The sequence below is a fragment of the Lonchura striata genome, chromosome 11 (assembly GCF_046129695.1).
Source record: "Lonchura striata isolate bLonStr1 chromosome 11, bLonStr1.mat, whole genome shotgun sequence".
In the NCBI taxonomy this organism is placed as follows: domain Eukaryota; kingdom Metazoa; phylum Chordata; class Aves; order Passeriformes; family Estrildidae; genus Lonchura; species Lonchura striata.
The window spans coordinates 16348545-16371005 of record NC_134613.1 but is presented as its reverse complement, the minus strand read 5'-3'; the positions used below and the strand labels follow the sequence as shown (position 1 = coordinate 16371005).

Below are 22461 nucleotides of genomic sequence, written 5' to 3'. Positions count from 1 at the left end.
ATGTATCTGGTTTTAAGATGGTGGAACTATCTGGAGAAAATGGAAGAACTTGATGAGGTGCAGCAGCATTGCAAAACTAAAAACCACAAAAGGTGCAGTTTCAGGTGTGAATTGTGCAACTTCCCAAGGCCTGCTGAGCTTGTGCTGGGAGAATCAGTGTGGGCATAATCATTTCACCAGGGCCCTGGCACATAAGTGACCCCTCCAAAGTTAAACCAGGGCAGTTACCTCTGCTCTTAGAGCTGTTGGATCCTTCACCTTCAGCAAGTTACAGGAAGGCCTCAGTTTCATGTGAGAGTGTAAAATCATGGAAGTGTTAAGGTTGGAAAAGAACATCCAGCTCAACTGCTAACCCAGCGCTGCCAAGTCCACCCCTGAATTAAGTGCCACATCTACACATCTTCCAAATACCTCCAGGAAAGGTACCTGTGAGGAGGAAGACCCCCTCTCACCAGGGTCACTGCCTGGCTGGAACAATTAACAGTGCTGACTCAGGCAAGCCTCTGGCACTGATTAACCACTGCCAGGGCCCAGGCAGGGGGTGGGATGGCCACGGAGCAGCGATTGGTTTGTGCCCGAGGACAGGGTGGGATTTGATGCCCCTCTGCTCTGGGTTACAGCAGCTGGAGAGGATCTTCCTCCACAGGTGGGAGCTGTGTGTAAGGGGCTGCTCGGGGTTCAGCATGTCTTTCATCCAGGTAGACAAGGACTCAGATTTTCCTATCCAAAACCTCCCCTACGGGGTTTTCTCCACGAAGGAGGAGGTGAGTAACAGCAAACTTTGTTCTTGTGCTGTTGTAATTGTTCCAGGGCTATGAGAGAGCAGAATTTCCCAGCAGTGTGGGACAAAGGGAGACTTCCCAGCCTGAGACACTCATGGGCTTCCTGACCTGATGGCAAAGCTGTAGCTGGCACATTATCTGTTTCCTTAGTGTGGGCATTTTGATTACAGCTTCTTTGAAACCGCACAAAAGAAATCGGAAGTGTTAATACTGATGAGAAGTACTTTGGCTAATATGTGCAGTAGTTCTTGTATGGTTTTCATAATTTCTGTGACATCATTAAATCTATGTTTGACCCTTCCACTCCCTATGTAGAGGCACAGCACATTTCACACTCAATTTTTTTGTTTTTAACTCAATCTTAATTTTCTCTGTGACTGTAATCACACCATCACCCTTAAAAAGTCCCAGTAACTACTGCTCTTGGGGAGTTTTGTTGGTGGCTGCCAAAGCATTAAACCAGGGCACCAGATGTGTGTTTTATCTGTTTTTGCAGCTGACCCATTGTGTTCCATTGAGTGTGTGTTTATGCAATGCTGCATTAAATGTGTGCAAATGTGTCATGTTCAAAGCTGGGCTCAAAGTCTGCCAGTTCAGCCAGCTCTGGGCCTTCTGTTTTATGATGATCACAAAAGAAAATGTGGCTCAACCTTTCTGCCAAGGAGGTAGCTCTCAATTCCCAATTTCCATGAGAACTGAGCCCAGCTAGGCTGAACCTCACACATCTGAGCCTGACAGGATGGAGCTCCAGAGATGTGTCCTTATGGAGGTAGGGAAACAAGCCAAGAGCTGCTTCTCAGAAGGAAAAAGTGGAGAATTTATTTGTCATTGCTTATGGAAACTTTGTGATTATCTTTTGGTTTCTGCTAGTTATCTGTGTAGATAAAAAAAAAAAAATGAACCAGAAGATTGTATTTTCTGATGTGGTATTTTCTGAAGAGAAACTGAGATGGTGTGTTTAATCTAATCCGAGATGTGTGTGCTGTTATCTAGCAATTTTGGATTATTTTTCTGCCTTCCTCAGTAACTGTTCTCTGAAAAAGACATCTTCACTCAAACCCTATGAAATGACAGGCAAGACTTACAGAAATTATTTAGGAGAATAATGTTCTGATAGTAGCTGAATGTTTTAATGATTTCAGGCTAAAACAATTGGTGTCATTCCTGTCTATCCCAGTTACAAATTAACCTGACATGACCTTTAGTTTTTTTCTGCAGGGATGTTTGCTGAATAAATGCCTACTACCACATTTGGAATCTTATTTGGAAATGAAAGGTTGAAAAATAGGTTCAATAGCGTGCATCTTTGAAAATGATTATTTTGGTGAGCTGCTTTTCAGAGTGGCTGTAGTAGTTTGTCTCTCCTTGCCCAAAGACACAAATAATGGAGGCTGTGGTGTGTTTTTGCCCCGTGCAGCTGCCGTGGGTCTGTTGGTGCTGCTGCCCCGCCATCGCCGCCAGCTCCACACACACCCAGGGCATGAACAGGAGCTTTGTGTCATGGGCTGCATCTGTCCTGTTTCCCATGTGGGGGATGCTGTTCCTGCAGCCAGGATCCAGCAGGGATGCAGGCTGGGCTCGGTGTGCGGCTCCTGAGCTCCTGCTGCGGTGTGAGGATGGGCAGTGTAGGGCAGCCTCATCCAGCGAGGCACAGAAATCCTGTGCCTGGGCAGGGAGTGCCTCCTGGTATCACCAGGGGAGTCCAGAGCACCCTCAGTCCTCTGGGGAGGAGCTGGGGTGCAGAAATGGTTGTTTCTTCAATGGCATATCCACAGGGATGGAATTCACCCTGCCCATGGCCTCTCCCTTCTTCCATTCCCCACTTGTAGAAGGAGCAGTAGTGTTTTCCTACTTCACAGCATATTGCAGATGTATGGGCTTATTCTGCAATGCATGTTGTTAATGAGGGGTGTTAATGAGCAAATCCGCCTCTTTCTGGGGAAAAGAGAGCAGGGAGAGAAACCTCTCCTTGTAGTGCTATCCTTTCTCCAAAAGATGGGGATGAGGCTCTTTTCCACCCCTCAAGGTCTGCAGGGAGTCTCCAGTGATGCTCTGCCCATAGGGGTTAACATTTTTCAGCAGCCAGCCTCAGACTGGCTCTTGAAGGTCCATTGCTGTGGTACCAGACCTTTGTCCTGGATGGTTTAAACTCTCTGTGGTCACTGTCTTCCACCATGCCCTCTTTGGGGCATTTTTGGGTACAAACATAAACTCTTCTTCTCTTCCTCCCTCCTCTTGCTGCTTTGCAGCCTCGGCACAGGCTTGGGGTAGCAATTGGAGACCAGATTTTGGATCTCAGCGTCATTAAACATCTTTTCAATGGCCCAGCTCTTGCCAAACACCAGCACGTCTTTGACCAGGTATTTATCAGAGTCTGTTCTAATTTCCACAAGCATTTAAAAAATATTCCATAAGGCACTTTAGCAACTTGTGGTGAGATAAAGGACATGAACTGGAAATATGTTGTCAGGCAGGTTCTGGTAGAGCAAAAACCATCACAGGTGTGACAGCAAAGGAGAACAGGGGCATCGAGGGCCCAAAGGTCATTTTCCAGGGAAGTGTTACCTGTTACTGGCAATGCGAGTGTCTGACACAAAGCCTAAATGTTAATTCACTCCTGCTTGTACCTTCAACACTCCATGAGTGGGATATTAATGACAGGGACGTTGTGTTAAGGATAAAGGTGAATATAAACAATTTCTGTCTACAGCTGGCTGAGATGCCAAAGCCAGCAGGGCCTGCAGTGGTGTGTAAGGATGGGGTGAGGCCACCATGCTGCAGAGGACTTGTGGGGTGTGATGGGGGTGTGGGCAGCCACGGCCACATAACCCCGGCCATGGGCATCCAGCACTGGGACGGGAGCGTGGGACATCTTCGTGCATGTGAAGGATAAGCAAAATGTGGTCTTTTCTTTGCCCCTGCACCTCTGTGTCACTGTCAGCCCACCCTGAATGCCTTCATGGGGCTGGGCTGGGCGGCGTGGGCCGAGGCCAGGGCTGTGCTGCAGAAGCTGCTGTCGGCTGGAGATCCCACCCTGAGGGACAGCGCGGAGCTGCGGGCGAGGTGAGCGGGCAGGGGGTGGCTGCAGGCACAGGGAGCTGCCAGCTGTGCCACCTGAGTGACAGACACCAAAACCAACACTCTGACGTGGCCACCTGCCTCCCACGTGGGAATTAACCGGGGTTTGTGCACATCGAGTGCTTCCTTCTCTTAATTACGTGAAGATTAATCTCTGATTAATGCTGTGACTGCCCGCAGATCCAGGGTGTCACCCTGGCCCTGGAAGCAGCCAGCTCTGCCCTGGGTGTGTCTGTGGGGGCTGGGCTGGTCCTCTGCCCCCCTTCCACCACGGCTTTCCATGACCCTGTTCAAGGGTCTCCACCTCTCCCACCTCCCCGAGGCCTCCCCCCTGCCTGCCACACCTGGAGCAGCGTGGGGACACCCCCAGTCTGTCCCCAGTGACCCCTGGGCTTTGCTAAACCTGGGCATGTGGTCACGAACGGGCTTCAGGTTTGGGGCTGTGCAGTGGTGTGGGGGCAGGAGGGGAGAGCCATGCTCTTGTTCTGTGCTGATGGAAAACATGTGTGCCCATTAACCCAACACCTCTCATTTGTCTGGTGATGCTTTAGGCACCACAAGTGCCTGGCCCGGCAGTGAGCAGGAGCTGTTCCTCCCTGTCCTGCCAGGGGCACTGGGAGGATTTGGGCTGCCATGAGCAGGACAGGGGTTGAACTGCTGCTTGTTCCTTGAGCAGGGCCAGCAGTTCAGATCAGACCCCCAGGAGCCACGTGCCATGAACTCATCCTTCCCACGCAGCAGAGGCAGTGGTGTCCTGGGCACGGGATTTCTCTGGGATTTCTCTGTGCCCCTTGGGAATCCAGCCAGCCCCAGGGCTGCTCCCTCCCCACTCACACCCTGACCACTGCTCCTTTTGCTGCAGCCATCCCAGTAACAACAGCCTGTGCAGTCACCAGCTTTTCTGCCAATCTTTCATTTCTGCAAGGCTTTCCTAAATTAAGGAAGGAGCTGGAGGAGCAAGTCAGCCTCTTCCATGCTTCTTACGGGTGGGAGTTTTCCGAGATCTGAAGGCATCATTTTTCATTTCAGAGCGCTTGTACCTCAAGCTTCTGCGACGATGCACCTGCCTGCCCACATTGGTGAGTGTGGGGGCAGCCAGGGGCTCCTCAGCGCTGCCCTTTGCTCCCACACGGAGCAGCTGCTTCATTTCCAGCCTGCTCAGACAGACAGATCATAGCTGTGACAGGGAATGGGGTTTGCAGCAGCCAGAAGTAGATTATTGTACATAATGAAAGGTAGGTGCTGTCTGTGGCACAAGAATAAAAGCCCGGGGAAGCTCAATAGCAGCCAGAGCACTCCTGGATGTAATTTCCACTAAATCAGGGGTGTCTGGTGGTACATAACTCCTGTCATCAGCTTGGCATCACCAAAGGCCTTTGTGACTAGAGCCAGGAAAGAAACGCTTATTCAGTTTCCAACAATTTCCCCTTTTGCCATCAGTAAATATTTCAGGTGTTGCAAAGTTTCCAAGGCAGATATTCCAGCACAGCCTCATAAACACGTATGAATTTCCACTCCCAGACCATTATTCTGCATCCCAGATCTTGCCTCCACTCCCAGGAGGACTGCTTTGGGATTCCTATATTTATATAGATAATAATTTCCTGGTTTTAGCAGGAGTTTGTATTTGGACCAAAACCATCTTGATCAAAGTCACTTGAGGGCATAACCTGCACAGGGACAGGGATGTGAACTTGCCCATTTTCTGTCCAAGCTCTGTTCTGAGTTGGCTTTTTCCTTCCTTGGGGCACAGCCCTGGTCTGGGACAAAGTCTAGCCTGTCCCAGAGGAACCATGAGGAGTTCCCATAGGTGTGATACCTTCCTGAAAATAGTTCCAGGTTGAACATGTCCTGTCCTGTGTGTGGTTCCTGCTTCTCCTGGGCCCTCCTCTGGGAGGCTGGAACTGTAGGGGATAACTGGAACTGCTGGATAATTACTGACTCACTAACCAGCACAATGGAAATGCACGCTCCCAATTCGTGTTTTCGGCTCGTTGCCTCCGTTTTCCCGTGAGCTGTTAGCAGGGATGGCAGCAGAGGGCAGCAGCTGTCCTGAGCATCGCCCGGATCCCTGAGCCGGGTACCGCCGGCTGGAGGAGATGCCGCGGGAGTTGCCTTGTCTATGGAAAGGGGGCTGCCGCTTTATGTCCTGCGTTTTCCCTCCTCTTCTCTACTGGAGACTCATTAAAAAAAAAAAATTAAAAAAAAAATCCATTTTTGTCTGCATAATTTATAGGTGAACTGTTAATCACCCCTTTATGCTATTAGTGACATCCCCCGAGTGCTCTCGCTGTCTCCTTCTCTGCTCCTTCCATTCCCAGCAGCGTCTGACGTGCTTTAGCCCCCGCAGATGAGGAACTTTGCTGCCACTGATCCCTGTTCTATGGCTTTTTTCCTCGTGCAGGAGATTACACCGACTTCTATTCTTCACGCCAACATGCCACAAACGTTGGGATCATGTTCAGGGGGAAGGAGAACGCTCTGATGCCAAACTGGTGGGTGGCTTGGATTGTTCTCTAGTGCAGCATTATTTTGCAGGCTTATTTGTACATATACATGATCTTTCAAAGGTCTGAGTAGTTTTTCAGGATCACACTGGTTTCAGTTCGTAGCAGAGGAGAATTGGTGATGTCCAGAGTTCAATACCAGAACCAAGCTCCACACGTCCCCAACCTGAATCTGTGCTACCCTTCATTGCAGTGGCCCCACCAGTCACTGTGCAGCTCCCCCAGTTCAAAGACAAATACACCTAAAGAATTAGGTTTTGCTGAGGGAGAAGAGAGCAGAATTTAAGATCCAAGGAATTAATTGGAACAGTGGCGCCAGCAGTACATTAAGACTGCAACATGGCTTTGTTATTATATTTCACTTCCGTCCTTAGAGTAAGGTGCTGAGGTTTGTGCCCATGCATGCAGAGCTCCTTCTCCTTGTACCTCACACTCCCGTGGTGCTTCCACCCCAAAAGGCTGTTCTGGCACCCAGCTAACCCAAGCACTGTGGTGCTCTTTCTTGAGGCTGCACTTACCTGTGGGTTACCACGGCCGGGCATCGTCTGTGGTGGTGTCTGGGACGCCCATCCGGAGACCTGTGGGACAAACAAAACCTGACAATGGTGAGTTCTGGGAGGGCTTTGATCTGGATTCTTATTTCTTTTATTCTTTCATTTTGCTGTATATCATAAAGTAGTGGAGTGGAAGGGTCTGGGATAGCCTAAAGCCCAGCCTGGAGTCAGGGCAAGAGACAGCCCTGGTTTAAGTCCATTTTCTGTTCCCTGCCAAGCAGCACCAGCTGCTGCTTTTTTTGGCCATTACTTATATTTCCCTAGCTGCCTCCCTGTTATAATATATTCTTGCTTCTACCCACAGATAAGCCTCCAGTGTTTGGTGCTTGTAAACGTCTGGATATCGAGTTAGAAATGGTGAGAGTTTGTTTTTTTTTTTTTCTCTTTATGACTTGAAAAATATTAAAATAGAAACAGGGAAGAAAGGATGGGTTTGGCTTCTTCTAAACTGAATATTCCATAAGGTCCATTCCTGTGTTCCTCTCTGAGCTGTCTGTGCTGCAGGCAGTAGAGATTTCTGTGGAACAAACCTTTGCTTTGGATGAGGAGCAGGGTGCCTTAGCTCATTGGGAGGCTTGCTCATACAGCTCTCAGGCTGGAAAAAGCTCACCTGGCCAAAGCTGAGCACCAGTGGAGCAGTCAGACAGCAGAACTCTTTCCATCAGGCACCACAGCCCGTTTCCTGGTCAGCAGTTACCTCTGCACTGCAGCCAGGATCTGCCAGGGGACACTGGGGGCTGGGAAGTCCAGGCTGTCTCCACCCTGTGCTAGAGCAGAGGAAGCCCTGAGTTCTCAGCAGTGGGATTCAAACTCCTGATTCTGGAAAGTTAAAACCTGTGCTGTGGGTGTTGTAAAAAAACATGGTGGGAAGGCACATCATGCTGTGGCTTAGTGTGGTCCAAAAGGGAGGGTTTCATAGGATTCTATTAAGATTTATATCATTTTAATGGCCTATATAATTTTTGTATGCTTTATTCCCAATCTTTTCCCTTAAAAAAATAGTGGAAGAAGTGTAATACTGATGGAAATGGTTATAAAAATGTAGTGAAGTCTTTAATGCTGTGTGCTTTGCCAATCAGTGCTGTAAGGGGAGATGCAGTCCCATAAAGTGGGGTTCCCATGGTGTTGCCATAACTCTTTCCAGCCTGAGCTCTACTGCTGGCTGCTGCAAGAACAGAAGGAAAAACTTCCATATTGTACACAGAAAGAGACAGCTGAGTTTTCCTATCAAATCCTCTGCATCTGCAGGCTGTGGATTCCTGAGGGATTGAGTGCAGGCACCCAGTCCATGGCCTACTTTACTTACTGGGCGCATTTCTCCACCTGCCTGTTCTTGCCCACTGTCTCATCAGGCTCCAGCCACGTTCAGTATCCCCTTGGATGACTTTAAACTCCTTCCTGTTCACTGTCTGCAGCAATCAGTCCCTTCAGTGGGCAAACCTGTTCTGTATCCGGACTCTAATTAGCAGGGGCCATTTTTTCCCCTGCATTTTGACAACATCATGCCCTTGTCTAAATGCCTGTCTCTTAGCAACACAGAGCTCTTAAGTAATTCAAGGCTGCCAGCTTCATGGAGAGGAAGAAAAGGGGAGCAGACCATGGGTTTTGTCCAAATGTGCGTGGGAAATGGTGCAAAACTCATCCTGTCCACCCTCTGTTGCTGCTGCCCGAAACTCTCTGTGCAGTAAAGATTTTTAAGCTTCAAAAACATAATCAACATGTTGCTTTTTGATTTCAGGCATTCTTTGTAGGTCCTGGAAACAGGTTTGGGGAGCCCATTCCCATCAGCAGAGCCCAGGAGCACATCTTTGGGATGGTGCTGATGAACGACTGGAGTGGTAAGTGGTGCTGTGGGAATCTGCCTGGAGAGGGGGGTACAGCTCCACGGGAAACCCTAGAGAGGCATAAAACACATCTTTTATAGTAGAATGCTGATCACTGAAACCACTGGGTACGAGTGAAAGGGATGAAAATGAAGTGTTGCCTGTATCAATCCATCTCTGATCAATTAGTAGAACCAGAAGTTGCTGCCTAATTTAGATTTATTTATTTATGAAAGAGCTAATATCAGTCTAGTTTCTTCTGGACAGGGATGGAGGAGTCCTAAGAATGCTGATATCAAGGATGGTGATTGATTTCAGTGTCAGGAAAAGGATTTGGCAATCACAAATGCCTTAGTCTCTGCAAAGATTTAACTTGTTGAAATTCTCCCTATGACTGGCAAAGACCATTAGCTGGGTATAAATGGAATAATTAAAGTAGGGGTAAAAATGCTGATTATATGGGGATGATCTGGTTTGTTTTACTTATTGCTGATTTGTCATCCTAATCTAGCTGATCTAAGATGGGTTGAAAATTGATGGATTTAAATTAGTATTTGGGCACAACAGCTAGAAGAGGCTGGGGGTAGCAATTTCAATTCATGTTACTCTTTCATGGGTCTGATGGATGTGCAATTCCTAGGATATGTTTACCTGCATTGCTTTGAACGTTCTCTTCCCAGCCCGTGACATCCAGAAGTGGGAATATGTTCCTCTGGGTCCTTTCCTGAGCAAAAGCCTTGGCACAACCATCTCTCCGTGGGTTGTCACCATGGAAGCTCTCATGCCATTTGTGTTGCCAAACCCTGTCCAGGTCAGCAAGAGAAAAGGTTGAAATAAAGGAAAAAGCAGTGCTAGAAAAATGCCAGCAGAGCTGGAAGGTGCCATCAGTAGAAATCACTGAGCTGCCTCCATGCCAAGGATTGTCTCCATGGAATTTACAGTTGTGATTCTGCTTCTGAGCAGATGAAGGCAACCAGAGCCCTCTGAGTTTGAGTGCTCATTGATGTCACTGGCCCTGGCACATGTTGTGCTGTCATTCTGCTTGAGGAGGGCAGAAAAATCATCTTTAAAACACCTGGAAAATAAACTAATCAGAGCTTCTTCTGGGTCTTTGGTGGCACTTAGCATCCCCAGTAAGTGGTGGAGAGAGGCTGGAGTCAAGCCAGAACACTTTGTTCAAGCAGTTCCAGTTGTCTGCATTGTGTAGGTGGTTAAAACTGGGAAGATAACAGAGCCTTGCAGAGACCTCACCATCCTCTCTGTGCAGGCACAGAGCAAAGGTGTGCTGGCACTCTGTGCTGGATTAACATCCCACTGAAATGATAGGCATGGCTTTTGCAGAAAAAGGGGATTACGTGGATATCATGTCTGTTCAGAAAAATCTTTAAAAGTGTGTGCATGAGACCAGGAAAAGTGATAATCTGAGCAGTAAGAATGGTGAAATGAATGGTTGTGCAGCACAGGCTGGGTACACCGATACTCACTGGAATGTCTTGTGGATTTTTTTTTCCTTTTTATTTAGATTATGATGTGTTTTATGTGCTTTTAGGATCCTAAGCCGCTGCCCTACCTTCAGGATAAAGAGCCCTACACTTTTGACATCAAGCTCTTTGTTGCCATTAAAGGTATGGCAAAGCTGAGTGGGTTATAAAGCTGCAATTGCCAAATAAATTTTGTGGCACCAGCACAACCCTCAGGCACTTTGCTCTGGGCTCTGTGCTCCTTCTTTTCCTGCTTTGCCCAGATTGCCCCTGTCAGAGAAAGGGGCAGGACTCCTCCTGCTCCCTGCTGGCTGTGCAGCAATGTGCCAAGAAGGGAATGCCCCCCAGCTGGTCAGCTCCCCTTGAGGAGGGTCCCTGAGGGGTCTCCCTGCATAGGCAGAGGTCATAGGGCATGGAATGAGCAGATTTGTGTGGGATCCAGATGTTAACCCAGCTCAGCCCCCACCTTAGGGCCCTGCTGACCAATAGGTCCAGGTGTTTCTCCTGTAGGACAGCAGAGAGTGGGAAATGGGAAGCTTGATGCTACTGCAGTGCAATCCACAGACTTGTTTTCTATGAAATCCTGGTCTTCATATCAATAGAAAATGTTGTTACTGCTTTCTCACTAGGGATTACAGTGATAAAAGAAGTCTCCATCCATCTGTAAAATAAAAAGACTCCAGCATCATTCATCCAACACAAACAAATTGCTTCTTTCTTTTTTATCCTTTATTTTCTGCAGGAGAAGGAATGAGCACGCCAACTACTATATGCAGATCCAATTTCAAGGTAAGACTCCAGCATCTTTTGTTTATTTGCAATCTTGCTGATGCCAACAGCTCCAGACCAGGCAATTTCAAACACTGCTTTTTGCATTAGACTCATAGAACAGGATCATAGAACCACTAAGGTTAGAAAAGACTTCCAAGATCGAGTCCAAATGTTAACCCAGGACTGCCAAGCCCACGAATAAACCATGTCCCTCACATCCAAACACCTTTTGAACACTTCCAGGGATGGTGAATCCACCACTTCCCTGAGCAGTCCAAAATTTAAAAAAAAAAAAAAAAAAAAAAAGATTCAGGTGTTTCCACCTGACCGGAAAGATAGTGATGGTTCCCCCTGTGAGGTGGAAACACCTGAATGCCTGATGAAGGGGACAGCTCTTTCTGCTGCCTGCTTGGGGTGCTCAGAGCTCTGTGCCCATTTGGCAGGGAGCCATGAGAGCAGAGGACTAGAGGAAGAGGGAATTGTCTCTTGCAATACAGCTCTGCAGCTCTAATTTAGATGCCACTCACTGCTGCCAGCCTGGGTCTGCCCCATCCCCTCCGTGGGCAGCATGGTGGCTCTGCCTACCAATTGAAGCCAGGAGATTTATGTGCCAGCTGCAGCAATTCTCAATCAATTTCATATTCACATTTGGCTCTTTGCATAGTAATTACCTTAATCAGTAAATCAGTAGTCAGCAAAGCAGTAATAAGTAGATTTTTCTACAAGGCTGTTAAAATACTGGAGCCTGGGTCAGCAGTACTGGTCTCAGAGAGGAAGAGGAAAAATTAAATCCAGCTGAAATAAGAAAAATTTTAAGGGACTAAATTGCATGCTAAAGTGTGGGTTTTATGAATGCCAGAGGCCAGGCCACATGACTCCATTCTGCACAGCCTAATGGCCCACCAGAGAAGTTTGTCCTCTGTTGCTTCCTTGCTTTCTCCCCTCTTCCTGCTTCCTGCAGCACATGTACTGGACCATGAAACAGCAGCTGGCTCATCACTCCATCAATGGCTGCAACCTCAGGCCTGGAGACCTCCTGGCCTCTGGCACCATCAGTGGACCTGTAAGTGTTGAAACAATGACAGTCACTGCTCAGCAACTCAAACCAACAGAGCAGGGCTTGGGGCTAAGCCCTTCCTTACCTGAGTACCATGAAACCACCTGCAGCTCTTTCCCAGGCACTCTGGGGTGCTGCTTTGGTAGCCTCAAATTCACACTGAGCAGTGGCTTGGTTTGGGTAGGGTTTTTTCTTGACTGGTTTTTTTTATGTTGTTGAGTTTTGGGGTTTTGTACTTCTTGTACTTTGGAGTTTTGTCCTGTACTTCTTTCCCTAAGAACTATTTTACAACAGATGCAAATTAACTTCTGTGTGGAAGCATCTTCACAATCCATTTGCCCTCTATGAAATGCAGCTTTTTATATCTGAAAATAATGTACAAGGTGCCTGGGTATAACTTTACGTTTCTCCACTGAAGCTGGAGCCAGCTTCACAAGCTGTTACCCCCATGAGCTGCCATTTGGGCAGTGGCTGCAATATATGGGCAAGCCCCACTTTCTGAACCACCAAACACAAATCCTGTGCATGCTGTCACAAAGACAGCCTCAGGTAAGTTGTTTGCAAGCTGGGATGCCTGTACTTCACTTTTGAGCATTTCTGAGGTGCTTTTTGAATCTTCAGATTATTATACTGCAGAAGACATTAAAGACACAAACACCAGCTTTGCTCTGAAGAACAAAATGTATTTAAAAACCCAAAACATGATTACATAAAAGCACTGGACTCGTAGAATTATCCTTCACTTGTTTCCATTCTTGCTGTGGCAGACCAAAGCTGCTTTAACAGGTTGAACATTATGTTAAATACACCAGATAACAGCTGTAAGCATCACTGCTAATAGCCAGCAAGGAATTAAAATGCAAAGTCAGGAAAAGGACCCAATGTATCAATTAATTAAATCAACAGCAATACTCCATTCAGTAGAGGTAACATACTTGTGTGTCTGCTCCCAGCAGTAAGAAGCTGAACAGCAGGAAAGATACTAAAAACTTGTTTATTTGTTTATGAACTCTTGCTGCAGGAGCCAGAGAGCTTTGGCTCCATGCTGGAGCTGTCCTGGAATGGAACAAAAGAAATCCCTCTTGGCAGTGGGCAGTCTCGTAAATTCCTGCAGGATGGGGATGAAGTAATTTTGACAGGTAATGCTGGATAATTGCTCTAACACTGCAGCAAGGACACTTTTCCATAGGCTGATCCCAGCAGGCCAAACCCCTGGAGTGGAGCTGGGCTATTCTGTACATACCTGCCATGCAAGCAAAGTTGTGTCCATCCTACCTGTGAGGAGGCTAAAACAGGTGGATGGAAATTTCCCTGCCATAAATGCTTTCTATAATTAATTATTTGCTTTTCTAAGTCCTTAATGCTCTTGATATGCCAATGTGTGAGCACCAAGGACATGATGGAGGTAGATTTGCCTTTATGGGTAAAAATACCCCAGGACTAAGAGCAGTTGATAAATTTTTTCCACCACAGTACAAGTTTGTGTGTGGAGCAGAGCTTGGCAAACACTAAGAAAAGTTACTTCCCAAGTAATATTTAATTTTTAACCTAGGCATATTCAGTGAAGTGTGTTGCAAATCAAGTATGTGGGAAACAGCGTGGAGCCTTCTAGAACAGCTGACCAGCTCCTCTCTGAAAAGGGCTCTGCTTGAGACATGTTTCATGCTGAGACATGGTTTTAGTTTTCATCTTGATAATCTAAGGATTTTATGAATTAAAATCTGCCACGGTGTTTTGTGATCTAAATCCCACTCCTACTTCTTTTTAACCCAAAGCTAGTGCAAAACAAATCTATTTTTTTTCCTTTCCTCTCATCTTTGGGACGGCAAATATTTGGCAAGGACAGCCATGAGAAACTTCTGTTTCAAGCCTCCAGTGCCTTTGCTGTGTGACCTACTGGGATTTTAGGGAATGTCCTGTGGGATGCTGTGTGTCACCAGCCAGTGCCACACCTGGCTCTGAGCAGCTGCATCCTGCTGATGAGACCAGAGATACCTGCACAGGAACACACAGCTCAGGCAATGGGGAAAGACTTCACAGGTGTGACTGAGGGCAGAGAAAATGGGAGTGACAAACACCTGGGCAGCTGCCTCGTGGTGTGATGCTCATATGTGCCTGTGTACCTGGGCCTGCTCAACCCAACTTGATTTTTGGCAAAACAGTTTAAAATTATAAACTGTTTTTCTCTGGAAAAAAAAAATTAAGAAAAGTCAAGAATTTTCTGCAGTTAAAAAAATTGTAATGTATGTATTCCAGCTCCCTGTCAATTCCAGTGCCTCCTGCCTGGCAGCCCATCCAATAGCCTTGAAAAATCATGTTTCTGTGAGCTGCTGCCAGTTTGACAGAGGCAGATGCTGAGACAGCTGGAGTTGAGATGTACTAGAGAGAGCTGTAGGTGATGAACCTGAGGAGCCCCAGTGCCTCTGACACCCTCCAGCCTCCCAACAGCCCAGTGACTGCTCATGCTGACACGTGGAGGCATCTGAGACTGCTCTCCACAGGCTCCCCATATATCCAGGGACACTCCTCCAGCAATCCAAAGTGCCACACTGCCCTCCAGAGTCCCCAGTTATTATGCCAGGAGCCCTAAATTAGGGTGCAGTGAGGGATGAGGAACATCCCTGTGGAGTTGCACGCTCATATCCCTTTTGGCAAGGAGCACCTCCCAGTTTAAGAGCTGCTGGCATGGAGAGCCAGCCTGGGGACAAATGTGAGCAGTCCACGAGCCATGCTCTTCCTGCCCAGGACCAGCTATGTCAATTCATTAAATAATTAACATCCTGAATGTCTTTAATCTTTAAAAATGGCATGATGGCATTGCTGGAGGAGTGTCCCTGGATACTGGGGAGCACTGGCACAGTTGGTGGCTGTGGGCACCACATCTGCAAAGAGCCAGGGGCTGCTGGGGCCGTTTGGGAGCTGCTCCTATTTATTTATTTAGTGATGTATGGCAGGTCCAGGGCCTTAAGGCACCCTTGGGGCAGGGCTGGTGCTATTCCATCCTCTCCCAAGGAGCTGCCATTAGCTCTTGCCAAGTGCTCAACACATCATTTCTGGTTTCCTGTTTCAACTTTGTATTCTTACTCCCCACGTGGGACCTATTTCAGAGACTTAGCACATAAAATGAGAGAAATAATTCTCACAAGAAGTGTCTCGAGGGAGCATGGCAGGGGAAGGGCTCCTGGTGGTGTTGGCAGCTGCCTGCAAAAACCCCTCAGTAGCTCCTTGGCACACAGAGCTCAGGCCAGGGCTGCTGGCAGCACAGGGCTCGCTTTGTTCAGTGTGCTGCTCCTTGGTGCTGCTCTAAATTGTGCCTGGCAGCAGGGATAACCAAACTGGACTGAAATAATCAGCTGCAGCTCAAAGGAAAGCTGGCAATGAAGCCTAATGAGGCAAATGCAAGCTGAGCCTTACAGTGCCTTACTCCACTGCTGCTTAAGGATGAGGATTACCTGGCAGAGACCGGGACGGTGTCTGTGGCTTTACACACTTAGAGACACCACTGTCCTTGGAAAACTTAATTTCAGCCTGGCTGTGAGAGCTGCACTGTGGGTTAGAGCTGGCAGGGTCTCTCCTTGTGCTGCAGTAACTTTGGCTGCCCTGCAGCCTGAGCCCACCCTTTCTCTTCCTCAGGGGAGTTTCCCACTGATCTGTGCTAAGGGTGGGAATTAGGGTCTATCCTGTTGAGCTCCTTCTTGGCTTCTTGAAGGGAGTTGTTTTTATCACATGCAGGTGATGTATTCCATCAGGAAAATGCATCTCTAACTATGAAATCAGCCCTTAAAATGCAGCATATACCACTTGTCCTTCCTTTGATCAGCTGCTGTAGCAGAATGCTACAGCAGGTCTCCTCAGCTGTTCTTCCCAGAATAGACTTCTCAGAGGGGCCAGAAGGCCCTGGCTGTGTCCCCTCCCCTGCTTTGCCTGCAGCTTTGCTGGTGGCTGCTGTTGGTGGAGCAGCTTGGCTGGCCCGTGGATGCTGCAGCATCCCTCTCCCAATGTCATCTCCTCCATCACGCAGGAGCAGGGAGACACAGAGCTGTCCCGTGCTCAGAGATGCTGTCACAGCCCCGTGAGCTCTGCAGCAGCAGCCAGCAGAGCTTCCACACCCTCTTATATAACAGGAATAATGAGAACTTGGAGTCAGATACTGAATTTCTCATGGAACTAAACCACTTGACTTTAGCAAGCAAAACAGCTTCTTCAAGGGTAGGTCCTGCTGTTGGAGAGGGTTTAATGACTGCCTTTCTGGCTGTCAGCATCCTAACATCCCAAGAGCAGTCCTGATGCTGCAGAAAGAGAATCCAGATTTATTTGATTAATTGCAGAGCTGGGCCAGGCAGTGAATCAGTTTGCCAGGTAGATTGATGGTGCTGCAGGTTAGGTTTGAAAACAGAAGTATTGCTGGCACATCTTGTTTGTTCTTTGATCAATTCACTGAACTTGCATATTGCTGTGTTTACCAGTTCGTGCTTCTTTTTTTCCTCATATTCCTGGGCTACTTGAACTCTTCCAGGTGTTCTTTTGTTCTACCTCTCATTGCATATCTGAGATGTTTTAGCTTGGTTTTGGTCTCTTTATGCCTTTATTCACTTTTATTCCTGGCAAAATCCTCTGTCCTTGGAGAACAAGCTGTGTGTTGTTTTCTGTCCCTAGGTTACTGCCAGGGCAACGGCTTTCGTGTGGGATTTGGCCAGTGCTCAGGAAAAATCCTTCCAGCCCTGTCAAATCCATGAGGACTGGAGTAATGTGACATCCAAGGAGGAGCCCTCCTCCCACCTCTACCAGTCATCGTGCTTTATTCAGATTTATTATTTTTATATGAGTGATTGTAATCTTACTATTTTTAATTATCAATAAATATCTTAACAAATACTCTCTGGTGTGATAAGAAAAGGATTTCAGTGCTAGCTTAAAATTCTCTGAATATGAATAAGATGATTGAAATGGAAAATGAGATTCTTAACTCTTCTACCATATTAATGTTTTTTTCATAATTATAAAAAGAGGCTTTCAAGTAAGCTAAAATATTCAGAGTACTAGGCTGGTGATAAGAGCTGAGATTCCATGCTGACTTCCTTTTTCCACAGTGTTAATATGCTGGAGGTGAAATCCTGAAGACAAGTTGAATACAGTTGTTAAAACTTATAGACCTTCCTGAGCAAGAGTTACATGACTGTGCCCTAAAATAATTTGCAACAAAACAGTTTGGAAATGTGATAATCAACACTACTGAAGGCAACAGGCAGGATGTCCCTGCTCCTCCTGCTCTTACACAACCAGAGGCAGCTCTCCTGGCCCAGATTGATTCCAGCCCAGAGATGGAGACTGTGCTGGGACACCCTTCAAAAGGTCATGGTCAAATGATCACCCTTGTTCCTCCTGCCCTGGTTTAGGGAAGGGAATTCCCTGTTTCTCTCTCACCCTGTGCACCAGCATGCCTTGGGTTGAGGAGGGAGGGGGAATTTCATCACTGGAGTGATCCCCAGGCACTCCCTGGTGACAGTCACATCCTGCCACTCAACAGGGGCTGTGGACAGAGGACACCAAGCCCCTTCCTGCACCCCAAAAGGCATCTGGTGCCACAGCATTCCCCTGCAGCAGCCAGTAAACACAGCCACATGCCACTTTCCTCAAGTGTAAAGGGCATCTGCTGTCTCCTGCTGGCCTACAAATCAATTTAACTCCATGGCCCAGTGCCAAATCACATCAATTAGAGGATATTACTGACTGAAGGAGCTCGGGAGACCGGATAATGAACTGTGGTGTAGTGCAAGGGGAACTTGTTAAATATTTGCTTGGTCCTCAAACTGAAGAACCTGATGTGGCTGCTGGCTCCATGTGGTGACAGCAGGATGAGCCCATGCTGCTGCTTTTCTAGCAGCTGTCCCATTGCCGCTCAAAAGCTCTGCCAGGTAGTTTTGCTGATGTGGGCTGAGAGGACATTTGATGTCACCTTGGGAAGAACCTGGAGCTGACCAGGAACATGAACCTTATGGCCATGAAGAAGAGGAAAATTAATTTGAAATTAAAATTAAAGAAAAAATGTGGCAGCGCATATAAATCACTGCTAATGTGGCATATGCACTGTAATAGGCTCTCTTCTAGTGTGCAAAAATAATAGTTCTTTAAAGAATGATGCTTGGAGGTTCATCCCCAAATCAAGGATGACCTGGCCAGGAAAACATTGGCTCTTTGTTGTTTATCAAGGAAAAGCTATTTTGCCTTCAGGCTCTTGGAGCTGAACTAATAGGCAGATATTTATTTAATGTACTCTTACTGGATCATCAATTTATAGATGCTTTGTGCAATCTTTTGACCTCAAAGGACAATTGTGAGTTGACACCTTCCCCCTTGGATTTAGAAATAACCCATCCTCTTCCCTTGAGCACAAAGCATTTATCCAGGAGAGTAATTTCTCTTCAGGAGCAGCATCCCTGGTGCACCTTGGCATATCTGATGTCCTGGAAGTGCCATGTCTGAGGAGGGAGGCAGAGAGCTGATGCTGGGCCTGTGACCTTGATGCAAGGCATGGCCAAGGAGGACTGAGGTGTCAAGGCTTTCTGGGTGCAGAAATGTTGATTTCTCTCAGGGTTCTGATGGTCAGGGTGACCCCGAGAGATCATAAAGAGTCTTTGCTTCCCTAGCCAGACGCAGCCAAAGGAGCCTGGAATGCTTCCGATTGTGTTTTCAAGGTTGTTTATTTCTTCTTATCTCTAACATTCTTCTTATCTCTAACATGGCAAGGAAGCCATGGCCATCTGCCCCCCCCCCCCCCCCCCCCCGAGCCTCGGGCGGCTCCCATCTTATATATTCAAAACTACATATATTATGTTTACAATCTACCACTAATTCCCATCACCTATGTGAGACAGTGAATCTCTACCTTAAACCAATAGAAAAGTGTCACCATCACACCAAGACATGGAGGACAAGATGAAGGAGAAGACTAGGACATGCCCAAATCCCTCCATCTTGTACCCCCCTGAACCCCATTCTAAAAATCCCAAAATTCTACTTTTCCACCCTGTGTTAGTTCAAATATCACGTCACTCAAACCCTTTTGACTTGCAATTCCTCATACAAAATTGACAGCTTTTTCCATGGGCTGAAATTGAAGCCACAGGTGATTTTGACTTCATGCCAAGGTCTTGAGACAGCCAGGGCAGCCAGAGGGATGTCCTGGCCTCTGACACAGGAGTACTTAGGAGAACTGTAAATCCATAGGGCTCTTCCTGAACTTTGAGCAGGGTAAAGGTGAATTCATCTTCCAAAGAATTAATTCCTCTCCCACCCAATGAATTCCTCTTCCAAACAGCCAACTGGATGCTGCAAGTCCTGCCAGCAAGTGGGAATTGTTGCCTGCTCAGGCAGAAGTTCAGTAGTGCTGAGACCCCAAACCTGGCCAGGATGGAGGCACCCAGCCACAGATCCCTCCAAGCTGCCTCGTGCCCCAGAGCCAGCCAGCCCCGAGGGAGGAGGTGGCTTTGCAGTGGCCACTCTGTACATCCCTGGGCCAAGCACCCCTGCACCACGCTGGGGATGGGTGGGAGGAGGGAAGGGCCCCCTGTGGCCCCAAGGTGACTGAGCTGAGCTTCTCTAGCAGGGGACATCTGGAGAAGTTCCAGATTCCCAGGAGGTGGGTAATTTCTGGAAAGGACCTCAGGCACAGCAGGTTTTGGAGGTGAGCTGGATGATGTCCAAAATCTCAGGACAGAGCTCAGAGTCATCTGCTGCCTGCTACATGGATGTGGGCCAAAATGCCAGGAGATGATAAAAAAAGAGACAAACTTTTCTGTGTGCCTAAGACCACTTTCTTCCCCCCCAGAAGAATGCAGTGGGTCTTTCTGGGTGGGCACTGTGGAGAAGGGGACCCATGGCCACACTGCCCTTGCCCAACGCAGCGAGCTCTGAGCCACCAGCACTGCTGATTCTCATCCCTGTGTCAAGGGAGAGTGAAGGGCACAACCTGTGCTGCAATGTGCAGGGCTGCCCACAGAGCAGCTTTGGCCTGGGACCAGCAGCACCCAATGCCTGGGGGGGAAGCAGCCTGTGACCCAAATTTTGGGAAACACACAAGTGGTATGGGCACCTCCCGCTTGCTCCTCCTCCCCTGGGGCAGCTGGGAGTAGTTTGCACCCTTATCCTTTAAAATGAATGTGATGGAGCTTTCTTCTGGTTTTGGGGGAAGCTGAGCACAGATGAAAAAATCAGGCTTTTGGAACAAGAGTGTTTTAGCCTAACAGGCTGACTGGGTGCTTGGGAAAAGTTTGTTTTTGAAGTGCCAGTTGATTGCCTTTACAAAGAGTTTCTCATGCACTTCTGGAAGGTTTTGTTTCAGTTAGGGTTGAGCATGGCTGTCTCTCCTTCTGGAGATTACTAGTTTTTGTTTGATTTAGATGTATTTTTCTCAGTTTGATTATAATCTGACTTCAAACAAAAGTGGAAAAAACCCACAAAAAAAACCTCAGAGCTCCGTTTACACTGCCCCAATCACAGCACCAGGTTTGTGGGTTTATAACCTGTGTGTAGAACAAGAAAATTCTTCTTAGATCTTCAGAAGCCTGGAGGAAAAAATAAAACCTTTCAGCTGTGTCAGCCACCTGAGAGGCCTCATTCAGGGTCTAAGTGGAAACCACAGCTCTTGTGCTGGCCTGGAGCATCCTTCTCCTGCCTGGTGCTTCCTACTCAGCAGAGGTCAGCAGTTCCAGCAGCAATCCGTGCTGGAGCACAGTGATCCCAAGGGTGAGTGGTGTTGGGCTGCTGGAGGGGTGCAGGAGCTGCTTCTGGGTTGTGCTGCTTTATCACAGGGTGGACACAGAGGCAATAAATCATCCTGCCTGCCACTATTCCACCTGATTTTGTTATTTTGCTGGTAGCAAAACTAGAGGCAGCCACTGTTTAGTACTTTGAGATGCATTTTCTTACAGATCAAAGCGTCGTCTGGTTGGTGTGTAATGAAAAAGCTGGGGGTAATTTATAATAGTGCTGTTGGTATAATTAAGTGTCAAAAAAAAAAAAAAAAAAAAAAAGGAGCATGGAATAAGCCCTTAAAACGTATTTCAGAATTTAAAGGAACCAATGGCTTTTTGCTGTGAAATGTAGGCACTCTTCACCTGAAGTAGTTTTCTGCAGAGATTCTAATTAGAAATGGACATGATATCTTGTAAAAAAAATTAGTTTTTATGTAAGCGTTTGGGTCAGCAATATTCATAATTCTTTCATTACCCAGGCAGCAATAACTCAAAGTAAAACACTCTCTCAGTAGCTGTTCAGGGTCAAGGTAGTGACTTTGTGAGGAGGGACAGGGCTGGTAGGTGATACGTAGCTTTTGGTGTTAAGCAATGAGGCAGGAGACCATTTCTCAGGTTTGATTGCTGCTTCTGCTCAGAATGGCCACATAGTTGCTGCTTAGTGAGAAAGAAGGAGATCATTTCTGGGATTTTAAAATTGATTGAAGGCTTTGGAAGTACGTGAGGGACATGCTGAGGTACTGGCACCATGCTGCTCCATACAAATCTGCTGAGAGCTGTTCCTCCTCTCATCTTCCCTCATTCCCAAGAACATCTTCACCTCAACTCTTTCTGTGTTGCACAAGTGCTTGGTTTTCCATGGAGTTTTAATCAGACCTCTACATTCTGGTTTTACTCTGTTTGCTCAATATTGTTTGCTCCATAAGCAGCTGAGAGCTGCTGGTGTTAACAGAGTTGGTGAACATCCAAGGGAATGCTGCAGGAGCAGAAGTCCCTGGTGGCAGCTGGGCATCCCTTGGCTCAGCCTGGAGGATCAACCCCTTGGTCCATGAATCCCGAGGGGCTGGCAGGGAACTGCAAGCACAGGGAGGGTTTCTTGTCCCTCTCCTCACTGTGCACTGGGTCCAGGACATTGTGCTCAGGGCTCAGCCTTGCAGCCAGCACCTCCAGTGCCCTGCAGAGCTCTGGGTGCCCTGGAGCTGTCATGTCCTGGGACCCCATCTGGGATCTGCTGGAGGGGCTGAAGTGTGTCCAGCTTTGCTCACCCCTACCAGGCACTTCCTTCCATCTGCAGAGGCAAGGCAGCAGCTGCTGGAGAAATCAAATCAATCTTGCATATAAAATAAGTTTTGAAAAACTTCGCACTCCTTATGGCTTTGGCACACTTAATGCAATTTTAATACATTTTTGATTTCTGATTTCCCTGTGTGGGCTGCCTGGCTAGGTTCCAGTACAAAACATGGAACTTTGTAACTAAGAATTCTGTAATTCAATGTTTCTTAACACCATTGTGAATTGAATTATATATGATGACCTGAGAATAAATGCAACCAGCATTTTCAAATTGTTTATTGCTTTAAACATGTGTGTGAGCAGAGCTTTCCTCCTGGCTAGCAAGGTATTGATCATTTTTAATGAAAATGGTTTTAACAAAA

The 22461-nt window shown here is 47.3% G+C and overlaps 1 protein-coding gene across 2 annotated transcripts; it reads left to right on the top strand.

The window, feature by feature from the left end:
- Positions 1–567: 567 nt before the first annotated feature.
- Positions 568–16928, top strand: FAH (fumarylacetoacetate hydrolase). 2 transcript variants are annotated; one of them, XM_021537597.3, is made up of 14 exons: positions 568–764; positions 3032–3142; positions 3724–3845; positions 4890–4939; positions 6265–6355; positions 6875–6972; positions 7226–7278; positions 8660–8759; positions 9425–9555; positions 10294–10369; positions 10968–11014; positions 11958–12059; positions 13075–13192; positions 16710–16928. In XM_021537597.3, exons 1-14 carry the CDS (start codon positions 597–599, stop codon positions 16787–16789), a joined length of 1347 nt encoding a protein of 448 aa, XP_021393272.2. In that variant the 5' UTR covers positions 568–596; the 3' UTR covers positions 16790–16928. The 2 variants fall into 2 exon arrangements, with proteins under 2 accessions (XP_021393272.2, XP_021393271.2); XM_021537596.3 differs by lacking the exon at positions 13075–13192.
- Positions 16929–22461: the final 5533 nt, after the last annotated feature.